The 15,000-nt window shown below is 47.6% G+C and overlaps 1 protein-coding gene and 1 long non-coding RNA gene across 3 annotated transcripts; one reads left to right on the plus strand and one right to left on the minus strand.

Annotated features, from left to right (window-relative positions):
* Positions 1-2,967: 2,967 nt before the first annotated feature.
* On the minus strand, positions 2,968-5,648 carry LOC149434430 (uncharacterized). Its single transcript, XM_089663707.1, has one exon. It carries the CDS (start codon positions 5,620-5,622, stop codon positions 2,968-2,970), a length of 2,655 nt encoding a protein of 884 aa, XP_089519833.1. The 5' UTR covers positions 5,623-5,648.
* Positions 5,649-6,152: 504 nt separating this feature from the next.
* Positions 6,153-13,486, plus strand: LOC149434431 (uncharacterized). 2 transcript variants are annotated; one of them, XR_016308670.1, is made up of 4 exons: positions 6,153-8,467; positions 8,637-8,757; positions 8,870-9,143; positions 9,500-13,486. It is a non-coding gene; the product is annotated as an uncharacterized LOC149434431 (long non-coding RNA). The 2 variants fall into 2 exon arrangements; XR_016308669.1 differs by having other exon boundaries at positions 6,153-8,757.
* The last annotated feature ends 1,514 nt before the right edge of the window (positions 13,487-15,000 follow it).

Below are 15,000 nucleotides of genomic sequence, written 5' to 3' on the forward strand. Positions count from 1 at the left end.
GGGAATTCTTTTCGAATTCAGGAGGGCTAGCCCCTCCCTGAGGACGCTGTCCGGGCAGTCTTTCAAGGCCAGCGGCTTTAAAATGTCCGAAGCCATGATCCTCTGGTATAGCTCTCGCCTACCAGTGGACCCTACCTCCAGGGCAGTTATGCGCCACCGCCTCAGTACCTTTGAAGCCTGTGGGACGTAGGATGGGAGGCAGCGATGTGCTCTTCTCAGATCACCAGGCCTGCCTCCCCCTTCCCATTCATCCAAGAACAGCAGTAGCCAGTCCTTGCACGAACGTTCCCACAGAGAGGGCTCGTCCTTAAAGATGGACTGCACGTTGTTTTTGATGAAAATGGTAGTGTAAAACACTACTGGGTTGACCATGTCCAACCCGCCTAGCTCTCTCCGTAGGTACGTGACCTCCCTCTTGATGAGATTAAGTCTGTTTCCCCACAGTAGCAGGAAAAACAGACTATAGATCCGTGCATAGAGGGGTGCTGGCAAAAGACAAACATAGCTGACAAATAAAAATTCAGGCAGCAGGTAGGTTTTGACGAGGCTCACCCTTTCCCTTAGGGACAGCTTCCAGCCTTTCCAGGCTGACACTTTCCGGGTGGCATCCTCCAGTCTGCGCTCCCAATTTCGTGCGGGGTAATCCCCAGGGCCGAAAAGGATGCCAAGGATCTTAATTTCCGGTTGAGGCTTGGGGAAAGCGTCCGGGAGGGGAAATTCCTCACCCTCCTTCCCCATCCAAAAAGCTTCACTCTTGTTCCAGTTCACTAGTGAACCGGACGCCTCCGAGTAGTCCCGAATCTGTGTCTCCACAAATCGGGCCTCCTCCCCGCTTGACACCACTACGGAGACGTCGTCCGCGTAGGCCACCGCTTTCACCGCCGGGCTGCCACAGGGGCCCATTGAGACCCCCCTCAAACGTCCGCAGCCGAGCCTTCGGATGAAGGGATCGACTGCAAAAACGTACAGAAGAGGGCTCAAGGGGCACCCCTGCCTAACGCCGGAGCCCACGGAGAAAGAGGGGCCCACCCAGCCGTTGACAAGAGGGAAGCTCACCGCCTCCCTGTACAAAGCACGGAGCCAATCGATGAACCGTTCCGGCAGACCGTATCTCACCAGGAGAAGCCACAGGTAATCGTGGTTTACCCTGTCAAAAGCTTGTGCCTGATCTAAAGCCAGCAGGTACTGTGTGTCCTCTCCAGCTCTGCACCTTTCCACAGCCTCCCGGACGCAAAGGACGGCACTAAAGGTGCCTCGGCCGGGAATTGCGCAGTGCTGTGCCGCAGACAGTACCCCATCAGCCACAGCTGACAGACGTACGAAAAGTATCTTGGCCAACACCTTTCTATCTGTGTTGAGAAGGGCGATGGGACGCCAATTCTCCACCACAGACGGATCTTTCCCCTTTGACAGAAGGATTAGGGCCGACCTTCTCATTGAGGGAGGCAGCAGGCCCTTGGCCAAACATGCGTTGAAGACCTCCGTCAAATGAGGAGCCAACAGACTCTTAAAGGTTTTATAAAATTCTGCCGAGAGCCCGTCGGGTCCCGGCGTCTTTTTGGATGACAACGAGTCAATGGCCTGCTCTACTTCAGCCACTGAAATCCTCTCTGTCAAAGAGTCGGGAGAGTCAGACATCGCCGGCAGCGGTGTTTCGTCAAGGAAACGTCTGGCTTTCTCCATGTCTAATTGCTTCCGCTCCAGGATGCCCGAAAAGTGGTCTCTGACCACACCCAGAATTCCCGGCCTGGACCGGACCAGGACTCCCGAAGTGTCGATCAGGCCGTGTATGACCTTCGAACTCGTCGCCTCACCGCAGTTCTTGTAAGGGTCCGGGGAGTTAAACTTCCCGTAGTCCCTCTCGAGAACGAGGGAGGCGAGACGGTCATACTGGCACTCCCTTAGTTGAAGCCTTAGAGTGGATATCTGCTCTTGGGAGCCTCCCGAGGACACCAGGCGGTCTAGCTGCCTTCGCAGCCCCAGGTAGGCTCGGTACTTTGAGACTGCCCTGTATTTTGAGACCCCACGGAAAAAGCCCTCAGATCTCTTCTTCACTGCTTCCCACCATTCGAGGCGGGAGCAGCCGCTCTCAAGGAGCGAGGCCTGATCCGTGTAGAAGGCCTCAAAGGCTTCCCTAACAGCAGAGTCCTCCAGTAGCGTCACGTTCAGACGCCACAAGCCCCGCCCTTTCTGAGGGGTCTCGGCAACATTCAGAGTGACGGATAGCAAAACGTGATCGGAGAACTCTACCGTTTGTAGCACAGGGCCCACAAAGACAGAGTCCCCCTTCAAAAAAAACCTATCTAGTCTACTCTTACAACTACCTCGGGCGTACGTGAAACCGGTGAGGTTGGGGAAGTGTCGAACGTGCACATCCACCAAGCCGGACTCCCTGACTATGCTGTTCAGAAAGATGCTATCGTATCCCAGGGGGCCTCCGGCACCTGCCCTGTCCTTCGGCCTAGTGATGGTGTTAAAATCACCGCCGAAGACCACCTGCTGGGACGTAAAAAGATAGGGCTTGACTGCCGTGAGGAGGCTCTTCCTCGCCCTCTTGGACTGAGGGCCGTAGAAATTTATAAGGCGAAGGGATTGCCCCCTCACGACAGCGTCTACCACCAAACATCTGCCGACTTCCACCTCAACCACTCGTCGGCATGCCACCGAACCGGTCTTAAAAAGGACCGCAACTCCACTACAGGGCTCGGCCGCAAGAGACCAGAGGGAGGGCCCATACCTCCACTCCCTCTTTGCAAGGTGCATCTCCGCCACAGATGCTAGCCAGGTCTCTTGCAAAAATAAAATATCAGCTTCAACTCGGCTGAGAAAATCAAAGGCCATGTAGCGAGCCGCCGTAGAGCGAATACTCGCGACATTAATGGTCGCGAGACGACATGGAGCGGGTACAGCCATTCTTAGTGTTTGATGTGGTTATGCTCAACCTTGACATACAGAAAAGAAAAACATTTAATCCACAGCGTCCATTTCATGTACCGAGGACTGCTCGTCCTCGTCCTCCTCCGAGGACAACACAGAAAATATATTGCTGAGGTGCAGAAAACCATCATCCGGGGGCCCTTGATGACCACCAGACCGGGGCACACCAGGCTGCTCCACAGCCCCCTTTGTTTTCTTCCTCCTCCTCTTTCTATGTGCCTGCCAGTCATCTCTAGAAACCTCCCCTGCGCTCTCACCACTGGTGGGAGTCAGCTCCTTTGTTTGCCTCCTGGTACGTTTTTGTGTACTAGGGGCCTGCACACCTCCCCCCTCTGGGACTTTGAGGGCGCCACAGAAATGTTCGGCAGCAGGGGGCACCGGCGTGCAAACCGTGCTCGCTTCCTCCTGACATGTTTCAGTGTTGGGCCGAGGGACCAACGGAGTAGAAGGGGGAGGGGGGGAAGGAGGAAGGTTTTCTATCTGGGGAGGTGGGACCTCACTCTGATTGGCCTGACACTCAACCTCAGAGTTATCCTGGTCCGTAACACTGGCACGCCCTGCATGCTCAGACTCCTGTCTCCTCCTCTCAGATCTCCTTAGTTGTGCCGGGGTCTTCCTCCTAACCGGCGGGGCAGTTGTGACAGTATCCTGAGATGTGGCAGCAGTATGGGTCCTCGAAGACTCCCTCGGAGGCCGAGGTTCCTCCTGACCGGTTGCATGGCCTCTAAAGGCCTTGGGGCAGCGACTAAAGGGGTGGCCTATTACCCCACACAAGTTACAGACGATGATGTGACAGACGTCTGCGGCGTGACCCACTCCGTTGCATCGGATACATCGCTGCACCGTACAGTCTGCGCTAAAATGGGTCGGGCTCCCACATTTAAAACACAGTTTTGGTTGTCCTGGGTAGAAAACCAGGATGCGATCCCTGCCGATGAATCCACTGGCAGGGATGTGAGAGACTGACAGGCCCCTCCTACCCAGCTTTACATGGGCAGTCCACGTGCCTGTCCAGATACCCTTCTCGTCCAGTCTCTTCCTCAGCGGACCCTGGAGCTGACCAAATCTGCTCAACCAAGTGACGATGTCCTCCTGAGGAAGAGACTCATTTCTTACCATGACGGTGACTTGTTTGACCTCCTCCTGCCTGGAAATCGCCACCAGTCTGAAACCCTTCCATGCCGTCTGTGACTTGACCAAATCGTACCTCATGAAAAAAAATTCCATTAATATAGGGGTTAGGAAGCTGACATCAAATTCAGACGTACCATGGGGGTGTATGACCGCGAATATATCCGCGACTTTGAAGCCCAGGCTGAGGACTCTGTCCACCACCTCCCCTCTACTTGGGCATGGACCCTCCCCCTGCCACTTAAGCTGGACCACGTTCCGTCTTCTCCTCTCTGGACCACCAGTAACTCTGGACCATGTCCCAGCTCCCTGGAAACTTGGGGGCATTGCAAAAGACTGGGGGCCAAACTGGCCATGGGAGGGCTCCTGCCTCACTTTGGCACCTGCGACATCCGCAAAGGATCTACCCTCCTGCAGGGACGCCACCGTGTTGGAACTATCCGGGGGGAGGTTTTGCACCCCACCAACTTTGGCACCTTGGGGCTCCCTCCGGGCACTGTCAGCAGCTTTTGCAGGGACAGGGGCAGACTTAGACACTTCAGCCTTCCTTTGGGACTTTACACATTTGTCAGGATTTTTGCGGGCAGCGGATGCCCCAGAACCATTCTGCCCATGTACCTCCCCCGTTTTACCTGTAGGGGCCCTATCACAGAGGTCCTGGGGACCTGCGGGGGGTTTAGGGGAGGGAGAGTCCACACCACACCCCGCACCTAAGACCGCCATATCGGCATTACCAGGGACCACTTCTGTACAGACTTCCTGTTGTTGGGACCTTTCCTGCTCCCTGATGTAACTTGTAGCAGGGCAAGGAGTCTCCAACACCCCCGGCTCACAGTCCCCCCACTCTGGACCTTTTTTCCCTGTGTGTACAGTCTCACCAGTCCCTGAGTCCTCGGATTCATGTGTCTTTTGTGTGACTTCCTGTGTCACGGCGCTGGCCACGCCTACTTCTGGTTTCCTGCTGTGCTCCGCCTCTGCCTCCGACTGTGATGCCTGAGATTGACCGTGGGCTGGTCCGGGTGTGTGCGCAGCCGCGGGCGCCATCTTGGAAGCTGGCACATTGCTTTGTCCGCATGTCAGGGGCGCTTGGGATGCAGGTAAGTTCCTCTTCGGTCTCGGTGTCACGGCGCCGGTTCCTCCCTCTTCCAGTTGCACTCGTAGATCAGAGTCCTCCTCCCGATGAGCGGTAGAGTGACCCTGGGCGGGTCCGTGGATACCGTCCGTTTCGGGTGTCGCTGTAGGGATATCAGAATGTCCGGGCGCCGGCTGACTAGCTGGGGAATGACCCTTGGCGGGTCCTTGCATGCATTCAGCCGCGGGCGCCGTATGAGAAGCTGTCACACTATCCTGGCAATGACCCTGGGCGGGTACGGCTTCACACACAGCTGCGGCCGCCATTTTAGAAGCTTCGGGCGCCATTTTACAAGCGTCGGGCGCCATTTTAGAAGCTGGTACACTATCCTGGCAATGACCCTGGGCGGGTACGGGTTCACACACAGCTGCGGCCGCCATTTTACAAGCGTCGGGCGCCATTTTAGAAGCTTCGGGCGCCATTTTAGAAGCTGGTACACTAGCCTGGCAATGACCCTGGGCGGGAGTTGCGGGCGCCATTTTAGAAGCTTCGGGCGCCATTTTAGAAGCTGGTACACTAGCCTGGCAATGACCCTGGGCGGGTTCGAGTTCACACTCAGTTGCGGGCGCCATTTTAGAAGCTGGTACAGTAGCCTGGCAATGACCCTGGGCGGGTCCGAGTTTACACTCAGCTGCGGCCGCCATTTTGGAAGCCTCGGGCGGCATTTTTGAAGCCTTTGAAGCTTGCCTACGTGCAGGAGATGCCGTCTGTGAGACCGGCGCCTTCTTGCTGCGGCCACTCGATGACAATACTGTTTGTGAATGTTCATGTTTTACCTTTCGCTGCTTCTTCTTCACACCTTTCACATGACTTGCTGCTCCACACTCTTCTGTCAGTTTCTGCACCACAACGACAGGTTTCCTGACTGAAAAGTCTGCTTGGGCAGTCACCTCCTTCTGTGTTCCAGTCATGGGATCCACTACCCCTTCAGTCAGACTTGTGTCCGTATCTGTATCACTCTCTGCTGCTTGTAAGGGGGGGTCCACCTCAGCTGCAGCTCCCACCTCTGGGGTCTCCACCACCCCTGTCACCTGAGGTGAAAGTCCATCCCTGGCCCTGCGAGAGGCCTGGCTGCCTAGTCCACTGGCCGCTTTCACTCTGTGTAATATGTCCACCAATGACTCACGCTGCCCGGGGCCACTTTTGGACAAATTGTTCAGTAAATCCAAGTTGTCACCACAGAGGCCCTTCAGCCTGTCAATGTCAGCTTTGCAGCTGCTCCTCCTGCTACTGTTCATGTTGTCTCTGGAGGTCCTCAGCTTGGCCAAGTGCGCCATCCCCACCTCAAAGACACGGCATAGCTTCTCCATCAGTAACTGGACCTTCTCCTGTCTCGCTGCTGCTGCGGCCTGGTTCTCACCTGGCTGCGGCCTCCCCCAACTGACTACGGCCTGTGTTCCAAGGAACAGCCTCTCATCCGTAGTGAGGACAGGGGCCTCTTCATCCCCTTCCTCATAGCCAGACTCACACCTTCCTGGGCTGCAGGATTCCATCTTCTGCCTAATCAGCAGCCGGTGCCGGAGCTCTGCCAGACACAACCTTCACCTGCCACTGCTGGCTTCAGACTCACCCTCACACACCTGATGGGCACTGTCACCCCCCTCCTGGCCAATCAGCAGCTGGCATCACAGCCCCACTCTGACTGACAAGTGCGCCGTCCTGTCACATTCTGTCAGGGAAAGGTCACCGCTGTTTCCTCACAAATACACCTTTATTTTCATGGTTTTTTTTATTTTTTTTTTTATTTTTTTAAATTTTTACAAAAATAATTTTCTTTCTTTTCTATTACTGCAGCTGCTGTCTCCAGACTTTCCTTCAATAGATCCTTGTTAATCCCTTCCATACCGGCACTGTCACCCCCACCCCCCCCAGGACAGGTTTCAGCTCTCAGCGCTCTCACACCTTGAATGACAATTGCGCGGTCATACAACATTGTACCCAAACTAACATTTTATCATTTTATTCACACAACTACAGCTTTCTCTTGGTGGTATTTAATCACCGCTGGGCTTTTTATATTTGGATAAATTAACTAAAAAGACCAAAATTTTGGATAAAAACACAATTTTTTATTTTTTTATTTTAGAAAAGTTTGCAAATAAATAATTGTTCATAAATTTAGGCCGAGATGTATTCTGCTACATGTCTTTGTTTAAAATAACACAAATTAAGATGTATTATTTAGTTTGTAGGAAAGTTATAGAGTTCACAATCTATGGGATAGATCTGAATATTGATCAATCCTGAAGTACTGACAGCCAATGTCATTTCCTGAGGTCCAAGAATGTCAGAACGGTGCAGATATCCCCCAAATGTCAGAACAGTACAGATATCCCCCAAATGACCCCTTTTTGCAGAGTAGACCGTCCGACGTACTTCATAATAGGAATGTCAATTTTTTTGAATTTTTTTTTTTTTGGTCATTATTTTGTTGAAAATTTAAAATAATGTCTTTCCAAAATTTTTTTTTACATCCTGTCACCAGTGCAGTACAGCGTCATCATATAACTGGCATGGCTGTGATCAGGGACACTGAATGGTGACAGTATGAAAAAATTTTTTTTTTTTTTTTTTTTTAATAGTTCACTATGACCAAAGTAGTACAATGTTACCATAGTATCATTGTACTAATTTTGGTAAGTAATTTTTTTTATTTTTTTTTTTTTAAATTTAGCGTATAGGAAAGAATTACTTTGCTATAAGCAAGTATTTACCTGAATGTCATAGATTCATTTTTTTTTTTTTTTTTTTTGGTGCTTAGCTGTGATTTGGACACAACTGTCATGTGATTGTTCACAGCAGGTCACATGGTACCGGCAACAGGGGCCGGTACTCCGATCTGTCATCATCCGTGTCCGAGTTACACCGCCGGTGACAGATCGCGCTGCTCTGCAGCAGCCCAATCTGTGCATGTGCGGGAGGACATCATATGGCATCCACCCTGAATGCTGATGACATTTGTTGCCCACCATTCGCCCATAGGGGGGGCGGCTAATGGTAAAAGGGATAGGGTTATGGAAGGGAAATTTATGTTGTTCTTGTCTGCCGTTTTGTTTGCCATAACTCCATGTTGTTTCTTGGATTACATGTTGATTAATTCCTTTTCTATGATACCCAGAATGAGTTCATTAGAATCTGAATACATGCATGTCAAAGCTGTGTATCTATCATAGAACTGAACTCACAATATTCGTATACTTGGAAGAGGCAGGAATAGCATCCAATTATTTCTCTGTACGAACAGCACCGGCTTCTACTATCATACAGGTAACAGTTACCCACTTTTGCTGTATGGGAGAATCTACATTGTTGACATACACAGCCTTTACAAGTATCCAGTCAAAGTCCATTCTGTGATACAATATATATGGAGTCTAATGAAAGATTTACATTGCTCTTTGAAAGGCTTGGTGTGTGTGAATTTCTTTTCTTACAGAGACCATTCTCTTTGGCCCTACCAGTGCTCATTATTGGCACAAATCACTTTTCTGGTATCTTCAGTCAAACAGAGATCCAGTTCCAGGCAAGCCTGATCTAACAACCTACGGTTCTATGGGGTAGGTACCTGCTTAAATTCAGCCGAGGCTGAAGCTATTATTGATTCCAGCTGACACTGTTTATGTTGTATATTCGGGCTCTATTCTCAGCTTCTTTCAATTTATCTTTTAGGGTGTCCATCTCAGCATGCAGATCATCCACCTCCTGTTCATGGCCCTCCAAGACCGTAGTCACCAGATCCATATGTTCTAGTTGATGGGCACGATGGCTCAATTCTTTTCTATCTCAAAGCAGATCAGAAGATAATTTTCAAGAGGCAACTGTAATCTCCTCTGGCACTATTGCGCATAATTTGTGTAGCAAGGCTTCAGTTTTTTACTCAAGAGGACCAGTCAGGCCCGATGGAAGCTGCTGCTGACTATAGCCATCCGACTCAGGATCCCCTGTAAGCTGCGTGATGTTATCAGGCTTTGGGGGTCTGGGCGTTAGCTTGATAGTGTGGCTATGCGGAGGGGATTGCTGCTGGCCCCAGAGTTTGGGTTTGGTGCATGTTGTTCGATGCATTTTTATGACAAGTCTAGGTAGTTCACAAACACAAAGGGATGGGGGTGTATGGTGTCTCCAGACATAGATGGACAGATGGGGGACAGTGAGATAGAGGGGAGTGATGTGGTATATGGTGTCTCCAGGCATAGATGGACAGATGTGGGACAGTGAGATAGAGGGGTGGGATGGGGGTGTATGGTGTCTCCAGGCATAGATGGTTACTCACTGTCTTATGATTGTTTTCTCTGTGCTCAGAATACTCTTCATTCTTGGTCAGAGTAGAGAGAAGCTGTGATCTGCCTGCCAGATGTCAGAGACGTCCCGTCATCTACAGAGTACTTCTCCTGGGTTGGACTATGGGAAGAAGTGATGGAGCAGCAAGGACACCCTGTGACTTAAGGTAGGATGAGTTTACAACCACATATCAGACACCAACCTCCTCGCTGTTGATCTTTCAGAACTAGAAAATAGGACTGTGCATCCGCTAGGATTTACACTCTCACACATTCACACCAGATACCAGCCTCTTCACTATTGCTCAGTCTGAACAGGCAAAGATTGCAGCAGCTAAGACACTTTAATATCAGGCTTGAATTCTGGTGTGTTTGTGGTTGTATGCAGCTGAGTAAAGAATTTTTAAAGGCTATTTAAAAAATAAAAATTAATAATATATATATTATACTTAACTGCTCTGTTTAATGGTTTTGCACAAAGCAGCCACAAATCTCCTCTTCTGGAGTCCCCAGTAAGCATTCTAAGCTCTTCCTCTTCTTTGTCCCCAGTAGCAAGCCACTTAATATTCGGCACAACTGCGGCTCATTTCTGAGATAAGCAGGGGGTGTCTGCTGACACATACAGAGAAGCTTGACCCCGTTGTGCTTGCAGGATTTGATTTGCAGCATCAGCCAATGGCTCACACTACTGCCTCTGTGAGCAGAGAGGAGAAAGCTGATGTAAATGTGCACAGCCCTGGATCATGACAGGACTCGGGTAGGTATAAGGGGGGGCGGTGAGGAGGCAGAACGATTACTAGAATATTTTTTACCTTAATGCAGAGAATACATAAAGGTATAACATGTTTAGCCTTTAGAACCACCTGAAGCCTTCGCCAATGTCTGAGCTGCTGCACAATCCTGTGTATTCAGGCGCAGCATCAAAGAGGCCGGTATTCTGTTGTGTGCATGTGGCTGAGGAAAGCCGGGATAAAGTCTTTGCTGCTTTAACTGAACAAACAGGACTGTGCAGCTGCTTAGATGTTGGTCCGGCTTTACTCAGCCACATGTGTACAATGGAATACCAGCCTCTTTAATGCTGCAAAGTCATGATTGTGTGTTCAGAGACATTGGCTCAGCGTTACTCTGCCACATGCACACATCAGAACGGCTGCTTCTTTGTTGCTGCACAGTCCTGTTTGTTCAGATGCAGCAGCCAAAAGGCTGCTATTCTTGTGCATGCATGTGGCTGAATAGGGCCGGGACAATGTGTAATCTGCTGCACAGTCCTGTTGTTTGTTCAGATAGAGCAGCAAAGACTTGATCCCGGCCTTCCTCTGCCACATGCACACAATGGAATACCAGCCTCTGTGCTGCTGTCTCTGAACAAACATGATTGTGCATCAACTAAGAGCCCGATATTTCATTGTGTGCATGTGTCTGAGGGTGGATGTACTAAAGTATTTGCTGTTATATCTGAACAAGCAACAGGACTGTGCAGCAGACTAAACAATGTCCTTGCCTTAGACACATGTACACATCTAAATACCAGCCTCTTTGCTGCTGTGCAGTCCTGTTCATACACAGCAGCAATAAGGGCCTGTCATTCCCTTGTGTAAAGCCAGGCCAATGTATTTGCTGTTTAACATTTTTTTTTTAGGGTCAGGGTATGTGCTTATTGTGCGCGCTCTTTGTTGGCTTGTGGTTTTGATTGCTGTTGTCTTCTATTGGTTATTACCTTTTTTTTTTTATTGTTGTAAGGGTGCAGAGGTTAGTTGATAGTGTGGCAGCATAGTGTTATTAATAATGTGTGTATAGTAACATGGGGAGTCATACCAGGATCAAACACAAGGCTGCTGCAGAGTGACAGTAATATATGTATAGTAACATAGGACAGCCATACCAGGATCATCCACAAGGAGTCAGCATAATGTCAGTAATATGTGTGTAACACAGGCGGAGTCATACCAGGATCATCCACAATGAGGCAGCAGAGCATGAGTAATGCCTATCATAACATAGGCAAGTCATACCATGATCATCCACAAGGAGGCAGCAGAGTGATTGTGATGGAGATAAGAAATATTAAGTGTTCTTGCATAGCAGACCCCTTCCTGTTAATAAGTGTTCTTGAATGGCGACCCCTTCCTGTTATTATGTCTTCTTTTAGGAACACTTATTTTTTTCTCACACATATATATAATTATTCTTTTTTTTATTATTATAGCCAATTTTACCACCCTAAATAATACTACAGTTTTTACACTACATAGACAAGTAATATACGGAAACGTGCGTATTGTTCACGATTGTTGTGCTATCACTTTGTGGAATGTTTTGCTGAATTTTTTAAGATTAATCTCTGTTTTTTTTTTGCTAAATTTTACAGTAGGAATGAATGCTGCATCTACAGTGGAAGCAGAGCACAGCTACAGGGTTGAAGGAAAAATCATAACATGATTTGTAAACTGCCATCACTCTGTCATTTTCAAGCCCACCTAAACATATCTTATATAAAAACATTCAGCTATCGGCTGTCACTAAAAATGTTCACGGCTAAGCCATACTCCTGATAGTTTTCACAATATGAACATTTTTTTGAACATCACCACTCACATTGACTTTAAGTGAAACTTCACTCAGAGCCACCATAAATTTTAAGTTACATTTTTAAAATGTAACTGTGCCTTCATTTTTAATATTTCAGAGACATACTATACATCAAACTTTAGCTCTGCTTCTATTGATTATCACAATATAAGGCTCTTAGTAGTAGCATTTATACTTATAAAAATAAAAAGTTTTTAAATATGGTAATTGCCAGTGAATTTGCCAAGTTGGAGAAGTGTGTTTATAAAAGTCTGTCAGCTTCCTGACTGAGTGACTTGCTATAGCAACCAAAGATGATTGACAGGCAGCTGAGTCAACAGGCTAACTGTGAGCTGCAAAATACAATCTGAAATTCATTTATCACTATCAGGCTTGCCATGTTCACTGCTTACATTTCATCAATCACTTTGTTACGGTTGACTGCAAGAATACTTCTCACAATTTCCCCAGAAATTTTAGATTTTCTATTTTTATTTTAGTGTTTTTTGAAATCAACACATGTGTCTATTAGTCAGTTGGTCTGCTTACTTAAAATTTGGAGTTCATATGGACCGCAGGGGGTATAAAATGAGATTGAGCTCTGGAGGGAGCGCAGACATCATGGTGTCCTGTGGCTGTGAAAACCCAGACTTGTTGGCATTGGGTGCTTGGGGGGAGAATGGGCAGAGCTTAATTCAGGATGGACAGAGTAACTTCTGGCTGCAGGCCTCTCTAGGTGATGCATTGAACTGTGCTTTGCGCAATCCTGGGACTTGTGGTTCTACATTGCCTGTGTGATCTTGAAACTGCAACCAAGACATACAGCCCTCTGAAGACCCGTGAGGAGTTGTTGAATAGCTGCCTAGACTTCCTCTGTTGGTGCCACTGCTGGCTGGTGAGTCCCTGAATTGCTACCCTGTGCAAAGGATTTAACTCTCTCCTCTCTGCCTGCTTGATGCCGCCCCCTGTGTTGATGATCCAACCTGGACTTAATCCTTGCACACCCGAGTTCTGCCGCACTGTCATGTGCCACCTCCTGTGCTGAGGACTCAACCTGAATTTAATCCTTGCCAAGCTGATTTCTGCTTGCCTGCTGGGTGCTGTCCCCTGTGTTGAGGATTCAATCTGTAATTAACCCTTGCCTGCTCAAGTTCTGCTGCCCTGTTATCTTCCACGCCTGTGCTGATGATATAACCTGGATTTAATCATTGCCTGCCCCAGGTCTGTCTGTTGTGTGCTACTCGGACGTAACTCCTTGCCTGACAGTCTACCACCTTGCTTTTTAACATAGACAGTGCAACGGACTATTGCCCCCGCATTGCCTACAATAACTTGGTAAGTCTTGTCATCTGTGACACTCTATGGTATGGATTTAACTTTTATTTTGCCAGATATACTCATCATGTTTCCTCCATATCACTCAATAAAAGCCTTGTATGTACCACTGCTCTCTGTGTGTTCTGTTCCACCAACCTCTCCGCAACAGTGATGGTAATGTGTTTAGTAGCACATGGGAGTCTTAACATGATTATCTACAAGGAGGCAGTGGAATGTTAGAAGGGTTTTGAGTAGGGGGTGGTTTTTTAGTTTTGGGTAGGGTGTGGGTTAGGAGTAGGGTTGGGTTTGAAGTTGATTTAGTCAAGGACTGACTCATCCATTGCTTATCTGTTCCTGTCCTAATTTATGACAATAGCTTTTGAATTTGCGCAAATTGTAAGGGATTCACGCTGACACACAAGTTCAGTCTATGAATACTTCTAGTTTATTTTAATGAAAAAGTGAGCTTATATATGCAGAATGATGCTAGAGTCATGTGACAACAGCATAAGCATTATATTAGTCTTTGATTGGTCATTTCCACACAAAAAAAATCTCCATCATGATATAGGTGTGATCTGCTTCCAGGACTTATCTTATAGGGAAAACAACATTCCTTTTTTTCAAGTTGGCACGGTGGGAAGGGGGCAGTGTGTGTGATTAGAAATTTATTAAGCAAAGATTTATTATAGTACCACAAAGCCAAGCATGCAGAAAATATTCACAAAACATATGTATTAAAGAATAAAAGTAAATATTTATAAAAATTATAAAAATAGCGTATATATATATATATATATATACAATAGGAAATGAAATAGGCATTTTAACAAATCCATCATAGTCCCCCCTTAAACTGACTATTTTTACTCTGTCCCTATAAGACCTCGCTCATCTGTCCTTATGTACATTGGAACTCTTTAATGCTGTACGTTAGACAGGTGATGACTATTTTATCTCCCCCCTTGCCACAGACTTTGTACATAAGGAAGTCAGATGCTATCCATACTAAATTGTGAGATTACTATTGGCGGGGAGGGACCGTAATGGGGTATAAGATTTTTCTTAATCTATCATGTGTGATCCTCTTGCTCCTGGTTCAGGAAGGTAGGTGTACTGTTGTCTACAGCTTTGCTCATCAATTTCCTCACACATGGTATAACACAGCATACAACCAGGACCAGGAAAATCAGAATTATTAGTACAGTTACCACTATTTGGGTAAGTATCTTTTGCCACGCACTCATCCAACTGAAATATTGATCCCACAAGTCTGTGATCCCGGAATTCATTTTCAACTCAACTGACAGGTCTTCCAATTTCTTTATAGACATATTCATGACAATACTGGGCCGAATGGTAAGGTTACTCTATGTACAACATGTTCTGTTTCCTTCTATCATTTTACAGACACCTCTTTTTTCTTCTAAAACCATGTCCAGAGCCATTCTATTCTGGAATGTCATGTAGGATGTAGGGGCTAACTGGTAAAAAATTCCTTGAAGGGCATCCCTAGTGTAATTCACAAACTTCTTTTGGTTATTTTATATGTAATTTATATATTCTACATTTTTAATAACAGTTATCATTGGAATCAGAAATTGAAAACCTGCTGTTACTTGGTCTCTGGCTTTAAAT

The sequence above is a fragment of the Staurois parvus genome, unplaced genomic scaffold, assembly GCF_062004578.1.
Source record: "Staurois parvus isolate SC_StPar_1 unplaced genomic scaffold, SC_StPar_1.0 ptg001754l, whole genome shotgun sequence".
Taxonomy (NCBI): domain Eukaryota; kingdom Metazoa; phylum Chordata; class Amphibia; order Anura; family Ranidae; genus Staurois; species Staurois parvus.